Source organism: Oncorhynchus masou, chromosome 33 (assembly GCF_036934945.1).
Source record: "Oncorhynchus masou masou isolate Uvic2021 chromosome 33, UVic_Omas_1.1, whole genome shotgun sequence".
Lineage (NCBI taxonomy): Eukaryota > Metazoa > Chordata > Actinopteri > Salmoniformes > Salmonidae > Oncorhynchus > Oncorhynchus masou.
Genome location: NC_088244.1, coordinates 34,588,212 through 34,602,963, shown reverse-complemented (window position 1 = coordinate 34,602,963; position 14,752 = coordinate 34,588,212). Strand labels below are relative to the sequence as shown.

The 14,752-nt window shown below is 44.7% G+C and overlaps 1 protein-coding gene across 1 annotated transcript; it reads right to left on the bottom strand.

Annotated features, from left to right (window-relative positions):
- Positions 1 to 5,807: 5,807 nt before the first annotated feature.
- LOC135528363 (dnaJ homolog subfamily C member 16-like) lies at positions 5,808 to 14,725 on the bottom strand. Its single transcript, XM_064957389.1, has 15 exons — positions 14,553 to 14,725; positions 14,042 to 14,230; positions 13,844 to 13,910; positions 13,395 to 13,719; positions 13,001 to 13,185; positions 12,806 to 12,910; positions 12,289 to 12,447; positions 11,914 to 12,044; positions 11,605 to 11,788; positions 11,173 to 11,355; positions 10,884 to 10,960; positions 10,706 to 10,786; positions 10,524 to 10,613; positions 10,177 to 10,347; positions 5,808 to 9,969 (listed from the first exon to the last, which is right to left on the bottom strand). Exons 2-15 carry the CDS (start codon positions 14,218 to 14,220, stop codon positions 9,513 to 9,515), a joined length of 2,394 nt encoding a protein of 797 aa, XP_064813461.1. The 5' UTR covers positions 14,221 to 14,230; positions 14,553 to 14,725; the 3' UTR covers positions 5,808 to 9,512.
- Between the last annotated feature and the right edge of the window lie 27 nt (positions 14,726 to 14,752).

Below are 14,752 nucleotides of genomic sequence, written 5' to 3'. Positions count from 1 at the left end.
TCGAAATTACAGCACGTTTTGTACATAGAACCCCCATTTTAGGGGAGCAAAAGTAAGACAATGCGTGGTCCTTTACAGATTTAGCCATCGTCAGATCAGAGCAGGGTCTGCCATGTTGAGGGCCTACAAAAGTGACACCCGGGCAGTGCCTTATGAGTCTCTGATGGTGGCTGATGTTGGAGACGTCAACGTGGATGAGGCCTACCGTACAATCCTGGCCACGGGCTTGATCCACCTTACTATTGGTGAGGAGGAGCCCCCTTTTCTGCACTATGCAATCTGAGATGTGAGGAAAGTGATTTTGGACATTAATAGCAAAGGCTTACTAAACTGCAGTTCGGCAGTGTTCAGTTTTACCTTTCAGATGTGCCTCAAAACAACACCTGCTCCGTCTTTCTCCTCGTCACACATTTAGGCTCGAATGAACCTTCCTGACAGATGCAGGACAAAGGTTACTGTTATAATGTTTTGACACGAAGCACTCAAGATACATTTGTTGTAATGTTTAACTGTATAGGCCACCTTTTTTTTAAACAGCTGGTGATCACACCGTAGCATACCGTATTCTCCAAGCATTTGCTGAGAAATAAGTATTGTACTTGTAAGCCTGCATTTTTCATATGCAAGAACAACTAGAATACTTTCAGGGCCGGTTTTCTGAACAAAGATTAAGCCTAGTCCTGGAATAAAGAGCACTTTCAATGGAGAATCTCTGATGAGCACATTTTTTTTGTTATGCAGGACTAGGCTGAATCTATTTCTGTAAAATAGTACATTTGTGTCCTGTGTTTGTCAGACACGGCCCTGTGGGTCTCATCCATGTGGATGTCAAAGATTGGCCCGGGATCCCCTTCAGACGTTGTGAGTAGAAGGGCCTGTTGGACTGCAAGAGGGTTGTCCAGATAGAGCTGTGTGGAACACGCTACTCACCTGAAGCCTACGAGTGGAGCCGAGGACAGGTACACACTTCATTGTGTGTAGTGGTCTTCCTCACCTAGGGCGACACAAACATTAACAATAGTTAAAAATACAGGTCCTTCAGAAAGTATTCCCACCCCTTGACCTCTTCTACATTTTCCTGTGTTACAGCCTGACTTTAAAATTGATTAAATTTAGATTTAAAAAAAATAATCATTGCCCTCCACACAATGCCCCATAATGTCATAGTGGAATTCTGTTTTTACAAATTAATAAAAAATTCATAGCTGAGATGTCTTGAGTCAATAAGTATTCAACCCCTTTGTTATGGGAAGCCTAAATAAGTTCAGGAGTAAAAATGTACTGAACAAGTCACATAATAGGTTGCATGGACTCACTCTGTGTGCAATAATAGTGTTTAAAATGATTTTTGAATAACTATCTCATCTCTATAACACACACATACAATTATCTGTAAGGTCCCTCAGTCGAGCAGTGAGGTTTTCCAACCCCTCGCAAAGAAGGGCACCTATTGTTAGATTGTCACGGATTCCCCCGGTACTGCTGCTCATTCCGTGCACCAGTTCCGGAGGCCTACGTCACCGGCCTCGAGGCGTCACTGAACTGTTTCATTATGCACACCTGGTTCCCATTCCCCCTGATTAGTAATTATATATATATATATGTGCCCTCTGTTCACCATTGTTTTGTCGGTTATTGTTCCCATGTCTGTTGGTCTTGTGAGTGCCTGTGCTTTGTGTATTGTGTGTTCGTTATTACGGGTCACGTCCCATGTATTGTTGTGCACTTATTATTACGGGTCTCATCCCATGTATTTATTAGAGGTTTATCTCGCTCTTTTGTTTGGGTTACAACCCTGTGTTTTTGTATACGTGTTTGTTTTGGGCTTCGTCCCCGTGTCTTTCATGGCATGTTGTATTTTTGGGTGGAGTATTAAAACCCCCTATTACATATCCCTGCGGCTGTCTCCAATCATTTATATGTGACGCAGCCAGCAGCATACCACCCTGCATACCACTGCTGGCTTGCTTCTGAAGATAAGCAGGGTTGGTCCTGGTCAGTCCCTGGATGGGACACCAGATGCTCCTGGAAGTGGTGTTGGAGGGCCAGTAGGAGGCACTCTTTCCTCTGGTCTAAAAAATATCCCATTGCCCCAGGCTGTCTTTCGGATGGGACATTAAACTGGTGTCCTGACTCTGAGGTCATAAAAGATCCCATGGCACTTATCGTAAGAGTAGGGGTGTTAACCGTGGTGTCCTGGCTAAATTCCCAATCTGGTTCTCAAACCATCATGGTCACCTAATGTTTACAATTGGCTCATTCATCCTTCTCCCTTGTAACTATTCCCCAGGTTGTTGCTGTAAATGAGAATGTGTTCTCAGTCAACTTACCTGGTAAAATAACAGATAGATAAATAGATGTGTAAACATAAAATTAAAAAAGCAGACATTGAATATTGCTTTGAGCATGATGAAGTTATTAATTAAAAACTTTGGATGGTAAATCACTACAAAGATAGTCGTCCTTCCTAACTCAGTTGCCGGAGTGGAAGGAACCAGCTCAGGGATTTCACATTGAGGCAAATAGTGACCTTAAAACATATACAGTTTAATGGCTGTAATAGGAGAAAACAGCATTGAAAAATAGAATTGTAGTTACACTACCAACCTAATTGACAGAGTGAAAAGAAAGAAGCCTGTGCAGAACAAAAACGTTCCAAAACATTATTCATTTTGGCAACACTCACTTACAGTGTAATTAAAAAGCAATGTATATCAGGTTTCAAGTATGACCCAGATGCAGATAGTGTCGAAGAAACAAAAGGTTATTTTTAGTACAGGGTCAGGCAGTCTCAGGGTCAGGGCAGGCAGGGGTCAGTAATCCAGTGAGGTGAGGAAAGGTATAGAACAACAGGCTCAGGGTCAGGGCAGGCAGAACGGTCAAAACTGAGAAGGACTAGAAAACAGGAGCAAGAACAGACAGGAGCAGGGGAACAAACACTGGACGGTTTCATGAAACACAACGAACTGGTAACAGACAAATAGAGAAGACAGGTATAAATATACTGGGGATAATGGGGAAGATTGAAACAGGAGACAACGGGCTGTGAGACATGGGTTTCCCTCTTGACACATGGAAGGTGGGATGTATACAGAGGGTACGGGGCAACAGAAGACAAACGGCAAAGGGGCTAATGACCTTGGAAATGGGAAAAGGACCGATAAACCAGGGGGAGAGTTTGCGGGATTCCTTCCGGACAGACAGATCCCGGATGGACAGTCATACCTTCTGCCCGAAACGATACAGGGGAGCCGGGGTCCGGTGACGATCCGCTTGTCGTCGATACCTGGAGGTGGGCTTGAGGAGGGCCGACCGGGCTCTCCTCCAGGTACGACGACAGCGGCGGACAAACATCTGGGCCGAAGGTATGCCGGGAAGAGCGGGTCTGTTCAGGGAAGAGCGGGTCTGATACCCCAGGAAACACTCAAAGGCTGATAGGCCCGTGGAAGAACAGGGAAGGGTGTTGCTGGCGTATTTGACCCACACAAGCTGCTGGCTCCAGGTGGCGGGGTTTGCGAAGACCAGGCAGCGCAGAGTAGTTTCTAGGTCCTGGTTGGCTCACTCCAACTGGCCGTTGGACTGGGGATGGTACCCGGAGGAGAGGCTGGCCGATGACCCAATGAAGGTGCAGAACACCTTCCAGAACAGGGACAAGAACTGAGGACCCCGCTCGGAGACCATTTCTACTGGCAGTCCATGGATCCGGAAGTGTTCCACCATGAGCTGGGCCGTCTGGCAGAGGGTAGCTTGGGGAGAGGAATGAAGTGGGCGGCTATGGAAAACCGATCCACTACAGTCAGGATAGCGATATTGCCATCAGACGGGGGGAGACCCATGACAAAGTCCAGGGAGATGTGAGACCAGGGATGGTGAGGGACAGGCAGAGGTTGGAAGAGACCAGCCGGAGCTTGACGAGGAGTCTTGTTCTGCGCACAGACCTTCCAAGCGGCAACGAATGCGGAGATGTCAGGACCGCCAAAAGCATTGTTGCACAAAAGCCAGTGTCCGATGAGAGCCCAGGTGGCAGGCAAGCTTGGAGGAGCAGACCAGGACCAAGGAGCAGACCGCGTCAGGAACAAACATCCGGGGTTCGGCTGGGAACGGTGCGCCTCACGAACCTGCTTCCCTATCCCCCAGCTGTGTGCCATCGCTAGGCACGAGGTGGGAAGGATGGTCTCAGGTTCCAGGGTAGTAGCCGTGGGACTATAGCGGTGTGAAAGTGCATCCGGCTTGACATTCTTGTAATTGGGCAGTATGGAAGGGAGAAGTAGAACCGGGTGAACAGTAGGGCTGACCTAGCTTGCCTGGAATTGAGGTGCTTGAGGTTGCAGAGATGTTCCAGGTTCTTGTGGTCGGTAAACACAATGAAAGGATGTTCCACCCCCTCCAGCCAGTGCCTTCACTCCTCCAATGCCATCTTCACCTCGAGAACTCACGATTCCCCACATTGTAGTTCCTCTCCATGGCATTGAGGCGGTGGGAGAAGAAGGCGCAGGGATGTAACTTGAGGTCCAGGGCAGACCGCTGGGAGAGAGCAGCCCCCACTTCAGCATCCGAAGCATCAGCCTCTACCACGAACTGGCGGGATGGGTCAGGATGAACCAAGATGGGAGCTGTGGTGAAGCGGTGTTTGAGATCCCGAAACGCCCGGTCAGCAGCTGGGAAGCACGTGAACGGAACCTTGGGAGAGGTGAGTGCAGACAGGGGGGAAGTCAGGGTGCTGTAGCCCTGGATAAAGCATCAATAAAAGTTGGCGAATCCCAGGAAATGTTGCAGCTTTACTCTGGATGTAGGGATAATCCACCACGCTCTCACTTTCCCAAAATCCATCTGTACACTCCCTGCAGCGATGATGTAACCCAGAAAGGGGATGGCGGAGCGATGGAATTCGCACTTCTTTGCTTTTACAAAAAGCTGGTTCTCCAGGAGGTGTTGGAGAACCTGTCGAACGTGGAGCACGTGTTCTTGGGTGGAGAGGGTGAAGAGGATATCATCGAGGTAGACGAAGACGAACCGGTTCAACATGTCGAGGGGAACATCATTAACCAGAGTCTGGAATACGGCATTGGTAAAGCCAAATGGCACAACCAGATACTCGTAGTGAACACTGGCTGTGTTGAAGGCAGTTTTCCACTCGTCCCGTTCCCATATCCGCATCAGGTGGTAGGTGTTCCGTAGGTCCGGCTTGGAGAACACGGTGGCCCCCTGTGATGTCGTGGAGACCCCGGTAGTCGATGCACGGGCGAAGGGTTTTGTCCTTCTTCTCCAGAAAGAGAAGCCTCTCTACCGAACAATGGAGAATCAAACACCTTCCAAACCTCCTCCACAAACTCCTGCAGACTGAGGCAGACAGCGAATTGTTGCTCCTACACCGCAGTGGCCCAGGCGAGTGCCCTCCCGGGCATCAGCATTATGGTGAACGCTATCCTCGAGCCGTCCGAGGGGAAAGAAGAAGGCTGCAGCTCGTAAATGAGGGAGCACTGGGAGAGAAAAGCCCAGCAGGTTCCGGAATCTCCAGCGTAGGTATACGGGGTTCTCGGGACACTGGGGTAGGCTGGGAGATCACCATTGTGGTAGGCTACCTAACAGACAACCCACGGAATTGCTCCAGCAATGTGTTAAACGCTCAGTCATGGCGTTCGGCCAAGGTCTGGTACCATTCCATCAGTCCACAAAGCAACTCCTTGTGCATTCCAATGGTGGCTCCTTAGGAGGAGAGGGCGTTGCGGAGCTGGTCCGAGTCTGCTGGGTCAGTCATGGCCAGTTCGTACTATCACGTTTCATGTATGACCCAGATGCAGACAGTGTCGAAGAAACAAGTTTATTTCTAGTACAGGGGCAGGCAAACAAACGCTGGTAGCTTTCGAGAAACAAAGCGAACTGGCAACATACAGAGAACACAGCTACAAATACACTGGGAATAATGGAGAAGATGGGCGACACCTTGAGGGGGGTGGAGACAATTAGAAAAACAGGTGAAACAGATCAGGGTGTAACAATGTACAGTAGTATAAATATTAGAATTAGCTGTCACGAGAATACAGTATTTAAAGTGTGAAACAGAAAGTGTCCAGTGGTTTACTTTCTCTATAACGGGGTGAATCAGCTTTAATATTGCAAATAGATTGTGGCTTCTATCAATGTAATTGTCTCCCCCCATATATTTTTTATAGATATTATTTTAAATATATTTTCCTTTATTATTTTCCCCTTACCCTACCACATCTCCACTAATTGGAGTAAACTAATGGGCAACAACACTTAGGCTTCTACTTCCAGCTCTGACGCACCTGTGCCGCCTCCATCTGTTGGACGGTAGCAGAGTTCGTCCGTGGCTTGGGGGGGAGCCAAGCTGAATTTCTTCAGCCGCCTGAGGTACAAACAACAATACAATCAAAGGTAAAATAATCACTTGGTGTGACCATATCATGCCAAACAAGGATACTGATAAAGCTGAGAAATACAACTTAATATAATTTGTCTTGGCAACATATGAACGTAAAGCATTTATTTCACACAGCAAGAGGATATGCACTGTAGCAGAACCTTTGAGACATGTGAAACATCAGATTAATTTATTTAGTCAACATTGTACTTTAGTAATTTTGTAACAAAAACATGTTTATAAATGGAACAAACAACAGTATTGGTGAATGATATGACCACATTATTATAATAAATCCATGTAAAAAACAACAAATATTTGATGTATTACAGTATGTTAATATATGTACAGATGACGTGGTAGAACATGTACAGCATTTCCAAATCCAACTAAACTATTGTCATGACAACAATATTAGTTTGTTTGTAAATTAATTTGAGTTAAGCACAATAAAGTTTAGTTTTTATTTCAAAATAGATCAGATAATGTCGCATGAAATGTTGTCCATTCTCCAACACACAGTGCCTTGCAAAAGTATTCATCCCCCTTGGCGTTTTTCCTATTTTGTTGCATTACAACCTGTAATTTAAATGTATTTATAATTCGATTTCATGTAATGGACATACACAAAATAGTCCAAATTGGTGAAGTGAAAAAAAAAAGAGAGACTCGTTTCAAAATTTCTAAAAAATAAATAAATAAAAAACAGAAAAGTGGTGTGTGCATTGGTATTCACCCTCTTTGCGATGAAGCCCCTAAATAAGATCTGGTGCAAACAATTACCTTCAGAAGTCACATAATTAGTTAAATAAAGTCCACCTGTGTGCAATCTAAGTGGCACATGATCTGTCACATGATCTCAGTATATACACACACACACCTGTTCTGAAAGGCCCCAGAGTTTGCAACACCACCAAGCAAGCGGCACCATGAAGACCAATGAGCTCTCCAAACAGGTCAGGGACAAAGTTGTGGAGAAATAGATCAGGGTTGGGTTATACATCCCACGGAGCACCATTAAATCCATTATTAAAAAATGGAAAGAATATGGCACCACAACAAACCTGCCAAGAGATGGCTTCCCACCAAACTCACAGACCAGGCAAGGAGGGCATTAATCAGAGAGGCAACAAAGAGACCAAAGATAACCCTGAAGGAGCTTCAAAGCTCCACAACAGAGATTGGAGTATCTGTCCATAGGACCACTTCAAGCCGCACACTCCACAGAGCTGGGTTTACGGAAAACTGGCCAGAAAAAAAGCCATTGCTTAAAGAAAAAAAATAAGCAAACACATTTAGTGTTCGCCAAAAGGCATGCGGGTGACTCTCTTACATATGGAAGAAGGTACTCTGGTCAGATGAGACTAAAATTGAGCTTTTTGGCCATCAAGGAAAATGTCTGGCGCAAACCCAACTCCCCAAGAACACTATCCCCACAGTGAAGCATGGTGGTGGCAGCATAATGCTGTGGGGATGTTTTTCATCGGCAGGGACTGAGAAACTGGTCAGAATTGAAGGAATGATGGATGATGCTAAATACAGGGAAATTCTTGAGGGAAACCTGTTTCAGTCTTCCAGAGATTTGAGACTGGGACGGAGATTCACCTTCCAGCAGGTCAATGTCCATAAGCACACTGCTAAAGCAACACTCGAGTGGTTTAACAGGAAAAATGTAAATGTCTTGGAATGGCCTAGTCAAAGCTCAGACCTCAATCCAATTGAGAATTTGTTGTATGACTTAAAGATTGCTATACACCAGCGGAACCAATCCAACTTGAAGGAGCTGGAGCAGTTTTGCCTTGAAGAATGGGCAAAAATCCCAGTGGCTCGATGTGCCAAGCTTATAGAGACATACCCCAAAAGACTTGCAGCAAAAGGTGCCTCTACAAAGTATTGACTTTGGGGTCTTGTTTGTTTCACAATAAAAAATATTTTGCATCTTCAAAGTGGTAGGCATGTAAATCAAATGACACAAAGCACCCCCCAAAAAACCTATTTTAATTCCAGGTCGTAAGGCAAGAAAATAGGAAAAATGCCAAGGGGGGTGAATATTCTCGCAAGCCACTGTACACTATATCATTGCTATATGAAGCCACTGGCCAAGTTCTGTTGTAAAACTAAAAAAGCTCTGACGAATGCCAAGAGGACGATATGTAAAGCCTAATAAAGAACAGTGACACTAGCAAGAGCAGTGTGCGGGTTTCTCTTGTCTTTCATGTAAAAAATAAAGGGAAATAGACTAATGCAAAAAACTTGGTCATGTAACAAAAAGCTAAAGTATAACGTTAGACTTTTTCTTTTAAATAGCCTATTTCTACATGAATAAGAATGAACATGAAATATTAGCAGCCAAGGATAAATGGAAGGCATTGTAGTTACAGTATATATTGCACAAGAATAAAATATATTTTTTGGGAGTGAGGTCAAAATGGTGAAGAAAATAGATCTAGTAGAGACATGCATCACTATTCACAGTACTGACCAATCACCATTGGGACAGTGAAGCTAATATCAAAGCACAATCTGATAGATTAGTTATTTGAATAATGATGGATGACGGTTCTAAAAAGGCAGGAGTCTACTTATGACCACAGTGATTCAGTTAGCTCATCTAGAGGTTGTAACAGCAGTCGATATTAGAACTAAGTAGCTAACTAATGACAGCATGCAGAGGAAGGGATCCGAAAGGGAACGCAATCTAGGAACTGTTCCAACGGTTGTTGCTTTGAGATCCACCATATTCTGTACCCTCCCTCTTTTACTGAACCTACTTTTCTAAGTACTTCCGTAACAAATAAATATTTCAAGTGCAAAAAAGGCAGCAGAACATGACGGCAGATAAATGTGGTACAGTTGTCGCAATGAGCCAAGCCAACCTCACTATTGAATGTAACTTCTTCAAACCATGTCCTAGTGCAATCACTCAAAACATACAGTAGCCTCTGAACACAGCCATGAGGATACCTCGGCTTCGTCGTGGCTTTTAAACACAGATAGCTTTGGAACGCGTCCATTTAGGCCTGTATCCTGACTTGGGATGTGTGCATGCAATGCATCTCAAACTTCCAAGCATATCTTGTTGGGGATATTTTTTCACAACGTACAGTATAAGTAATTGACACGATTTCTATTTGGGGCCTGTGATCTTGTCCAGGCCCGGCCAGCCAGGAATGTAGTACCGGGGCAGAGTTCCCTCCATAAGCCTCTCCATCCACAGCCCCAGGCGGTCCAGTTTGTGGTGGATCTGCAGTGTGGCGGTGGAGCGGGACCTGGGCGTAGACCTGCGTGGTGGGTGGTTGTCCCTGGACCCGGACCTAGACCTCTTCCCTCCCCCAGTGGCGCCCCCAGGCCCTTCCTCCTCGGAGGACCCGCCTTCCTCCCCGGTGTAGACAGGCTTGAAGAGGCAGAGGTACTTCTTATGGCCGTTGAGTGCCAGCACATAGCCTGTGTAGTCTATCTTGTGGATGGCACAGTCATCCTCTTCGGTGTCTATCTGCATGGCATCCTGGGCAAACTCCAACAGTGTTTCCATCCACGCACTGTGCTTGTCCATGTTCAGGAAGGAAAAGTGCAGAGTCAGGCTCCTGTCGTGGCAAGAGGAGAAGACATGATATGCTGGTGACCCTTTAAACATGTATAAGCATTTAGAATGTGAATATAGAAATGGCAGTTGTGTTCACCATACCACTCGCCTATAAATAGTCATGTTATAAGCACAAAACATACATCATTCAATGGATGTCTATTTCACCTCAAGCACCAGACCATGTGGGATCATATCCTGCCCTCACCCGGTGAAAGAGTAGACTTCTTTGGCGAACTTGCTGAGTAAGACATTCTTGGTGGCATCAGTGAGCACCAGTACCACGTTCATATGGCCTGGTCTCAGCTTCACCAGGTTACTGGTGTATGTGATGTCTGTCAGCTCCGTCACCTCCACAAAGTTCTTCTTAGGTGGGCGACTATAAAATAAAATAAATAAAAAGCAGAACCACTGAACCACTCATTTTCATTTATTGAAAGCGAAAGTCAAAATATAACCCCCAAAAATTTTTTCAGATAGTTCAAACAAAACATCATATTTTAGTCACAGCTTGAATATTTTCAATATAGCTTAAAATAAAAAACGCTGTCTTGCCTGGAGGTGCTGCTGCTACCCGGTGACCCATTTTCTGCCTTAGTTCCTTCTTTTGCCTTCGGTTTGGATTTGCCATCTTCACTGGAGTCACTGAAACCCCACAAAGCAGAACGGTAAGCCGAAACAGTTTCCCTCAAGGTGATGTGTTTGAGTAGCAGAATCACACTGTTCCTCCATTTTACCTGAAGGCCTGAACCACCACAGTGCCAAACAGGATGAACAAGGCAGAGAATATCAACGACAGGAGGGGCATCATCTCACGCCTGCAGAAACACATGACAGACATTGATTATGTCCTTTCCTCCTGATGTCGTCCGCTCCCAAATACAAACCTACAATTTTTAATAAAAGACAACTTACCAATTATTATGAAGAATATCATCAAGGATTTCAGAAATGTAATCGTACGCTGTGTAGATCCATCGAATAAGAAACATCTGGAAAATATAGATACATTTACTGCCTATAATTGTACTGTATTATCCATTATATTAAAAACCATTGCAGATTTGGAATGCCATAAAAGAACATTTGATCAAATACCTTATCTCTGGACACAGTACTAATTACTACATCATTACCATTGCTCTGCAGAGACTTAAGTAGGCCAGCCTTTCTAATGAGGATAATACTGTGGAACATAATTTACAGAGGCAAACTCATTGTTGAGCTCCGGCAGCATGGCGTCGTAGTTGAGGATGGAGGGGTCTTTCTGCAGCCTCTCCAGCTCATCCAACAGACGTTGTTTATCCTCATCAGTACCATTCCAACCGCCCGCCACCTCCTTGTACAGGACCTTCCCTGCTGGGTTACGACGCTCCAAGATGAACACCTGCCGAGCAAGCACACCCAGGCAGACACACACATCCACATGAGCTTATAGCATTAGGGAAAGGTGATTTCACCTTGTGATACATTATAACAGAGAGAGAGAGGATGAGTGGCTGTAGCTCATTATACAGACACTTCGACCATAAGCTCTCAAAAACTGAATTGCATTCCATATGGCTCTTAAGATGCATCCAAGTAGATCACATTAACAAAGTTAATCTCCACTACAGCTATGTTAGCATACACTTACCTGTGGTGGTGGAGGTGTGCTGTCCTTAGTCTTCAGCAGAATATCACACAGTGATTGTTGCAGTCTTTGGTAGACATAGGCAAACCTCACCACCTCCAGAGTGTTGGTAGAGGCAAATGTGAGGAAGGCCTGGTTTCCTATGGTATAGGAGTCCTCATCACCAGTGATCAGTAGAACACAGTACCTAAAAGACAGATGTTTGGGAATATGATGCAAAAGTGAAATCGTGTAAACTGGCTGTTCATAAATGGTATGTTTAGAAATAGACATAGACTTGAGCCAAAAAGGAAATGAAAAGCATCAGCTTACTTCCTGCGTCGGTGGAACTGCTTCACAGGGCAAAGTTCATCAAACAGTTTCTGGTTCACCAGTCGAGGGACGAGGAGAAACTTGTTGTTCGTTACAAATTCATCAATGATTTGTTTCTTCATCCCTTTAGCCTAGAGAACAACGGCACATAGGCATCAATGACATGAAATGCCATGTCTCGAATCAGCTTAATTAACAACAAACACCACATCTCTAAATATAATCAATGATATTTCAGTAATACAGATAATATGTCAGTAATACCTCAGATACCACTCAGGTATTCAAATGCTATTTAATTATTCAATCAAACTGTCTGGTGGGAAAGTAAGAGGATCCACAGTAGTCGAGTCTAGTAAAGCATCTAGTGTCCACCTGTATAATGTCTGCAGGCTTGTCTGTACTCTCCTTAAAGACCAGCATGGTGGGGGCGTAGGTGTTGATGTTGAACTGCTTCAGTAGGTTCGCAGTCTCTGACAGGCCCTGGTCCACGTATCCAAACTGAACATAATCCTTATAGGCGAAAGCAGTCAGCTAAAAAATATAAGGGAAAAAAACTCAACTGTAAGCAAGTATTAGAAAGCTGTCGTCAATGGTCTATGCTCCCCCGGAAGGAAGTACATAATAGATAGTCAGAACAGCGCTCTCAGTGGTGGTTAAAACTGATGCCAGACTGACTAATCTAGACCAGGGCAACTCCCGTCCTCGGGGGCCTGATTGGTGTCACACTTTTGCCCCCGCACCCCAGCTAACTCACCTGACTCCAATAATCAACTAATCATAATCTTCAGTTAAAAATGTAATTAGTTTAAATCAGCTGTGTTTGCTAAGGATGGAGGAGAAGTTGTGACACCAATCAGGACCCTGAGGACTGATCTAGACAATGGCTTACCTTGTACAAGAGTGGAACTACAGGCACTTGGTCAAACAGAAGCACGTGTGGCTTGTTCTGCTCATGCCAGCTGTTCAGGAATTGAAAGTCGTTCCTGTCTGTAACCTGAAACAGTTTGTTTTTTGTAAACATAATTGCTGAGATGCCTACAATGGTGAGTCAAAAAACAAATCTGCCAAAAACATATCATTTTACCTTCTCAACCAGTCTCTGAGGGAGCAGGTCCTCCACAAACTGCCTCAGGTGCTCCTTCACCACAGCGTAGTGGAAGAAGGTCACTTTCCCATTGATGACCCCCAGTATGGATGGGGTGCGGTGAGCACCGAGGTGATTGGCCAGACGTCTCTCATAACCAACGTCCACCACACCAATCCCCACACCTAAGACATAACACACCAGTTGAACACAATCAGCCAAATCAAGACTCCGTATGGTTATTTTACCTACTTTAGTTGAATGCACTGATTGTATGTCGCTCGGGATCAGAGTGTCTGCTAAATGGCTAGCATGTAATGTAAAACACTATCATGTGGAAGGTGATGTCGCTGAGTCATTTTCATTTGTGTAATGCATTTCATAACTTTCCTACCCAAGGCTTCCAGCTCCAACACAACCTCTTTCCAGACCGGTTCAATGTGGATGCAGCTGAAACACCAGTCGGATGTGATTTTGATCAGGTACGGTCTCTTATAGCTGTCAGGCACCACGTCATTCACATACTGGTTGAAGTGCAGAGCGTACTTGCTGTCGGCAAACTCCCGGTTGCCCTTATTGTTGAATGGGAAGTGGAAGAAGGACTCGTCGAAGTAGAAGTGGTCGTGGCGGTGACCATAGTGACCATGACCATACGGCTGGGTGTCATCAGTCTGGCCATACCGGTCATAGCTGGTTCTCTTCTCCTCATTGGATAATATCTTAGAGTTTGGGTAGAAAGCAGATGCATATGGTTACCAGAGGGTGGAGCCTTCCCTTCTGAATAACGCATTTACAGTAAACTGCTGAGGTTTTAATGTTGGCAAATATTGGATACTCTCTTACCTCATAAGATTTGGTAATCTTGATGAACATATCTTCAGCGCCTTCATTTTTGTTTTTGTCTGGATGCCTTAGAGAAATAAAGGAACCATGCATCACTGGCCATGCATTTTTGTCAACAGGGTCATTCGTCTTAATGCTAAATATATTCACTGAGTCCTGACACCCAGAAGGGAAAGGTTCAGTTAAAGATGTTCTTACCATTCCCTAACTAGGCGCTTGTACACTTTCTTGATTTCAGCTTGACTTGCACTTTTGGTCACTCCAAGAATCTTGTATGGGTCTACTTCATTGGCTGTCTCCATTGAGCCACCCAGAAGATGCAGACAGACAACCACTATACCAGGAAATGTCAAAAACATCCTTGTTCTTCTTGCCATGTGTTTTTGTCTGGAAAGCACCAACAAAGATAGTCAGATAGAACATATCTGCCTGATGGGATGTCTAGCTAAGGTTGGGCAAATGAGTCTGTATCGGTAAAAGGAAGATTTGAATGCCAATGGGAAACCTTTGAAATATACACAGACTAAAATAACCATCTAAACACAGCATTTAGAAGGTAAAGGCATTATAATTGCCAAATGTGAAGATTTAAAACAGAACACATGCATTACATTGCCATTGACTTGAATCACCACATTGCTATGCCATCAATTTATAACAGAGAGCTCGCTAGCTATCCAGGCTAGCTTGTTGAAAAACATACACGCACCTCAAGAATCTGGTTGGATCAACTGTTCTTCTGTCACATTCATCTAAAATGTCTATGTCACTGCTTTTCTACGAATGAAAAGCATGGAAAGGGTGTAATTTGAAGCATCATCCGAGCTCTCTAACGTTATCTCTCCTCCGTAAATGATAACCTGCTGGGACTGCATCCAGTGTGAAGGAGGGACCAGCTACACCGAGAAG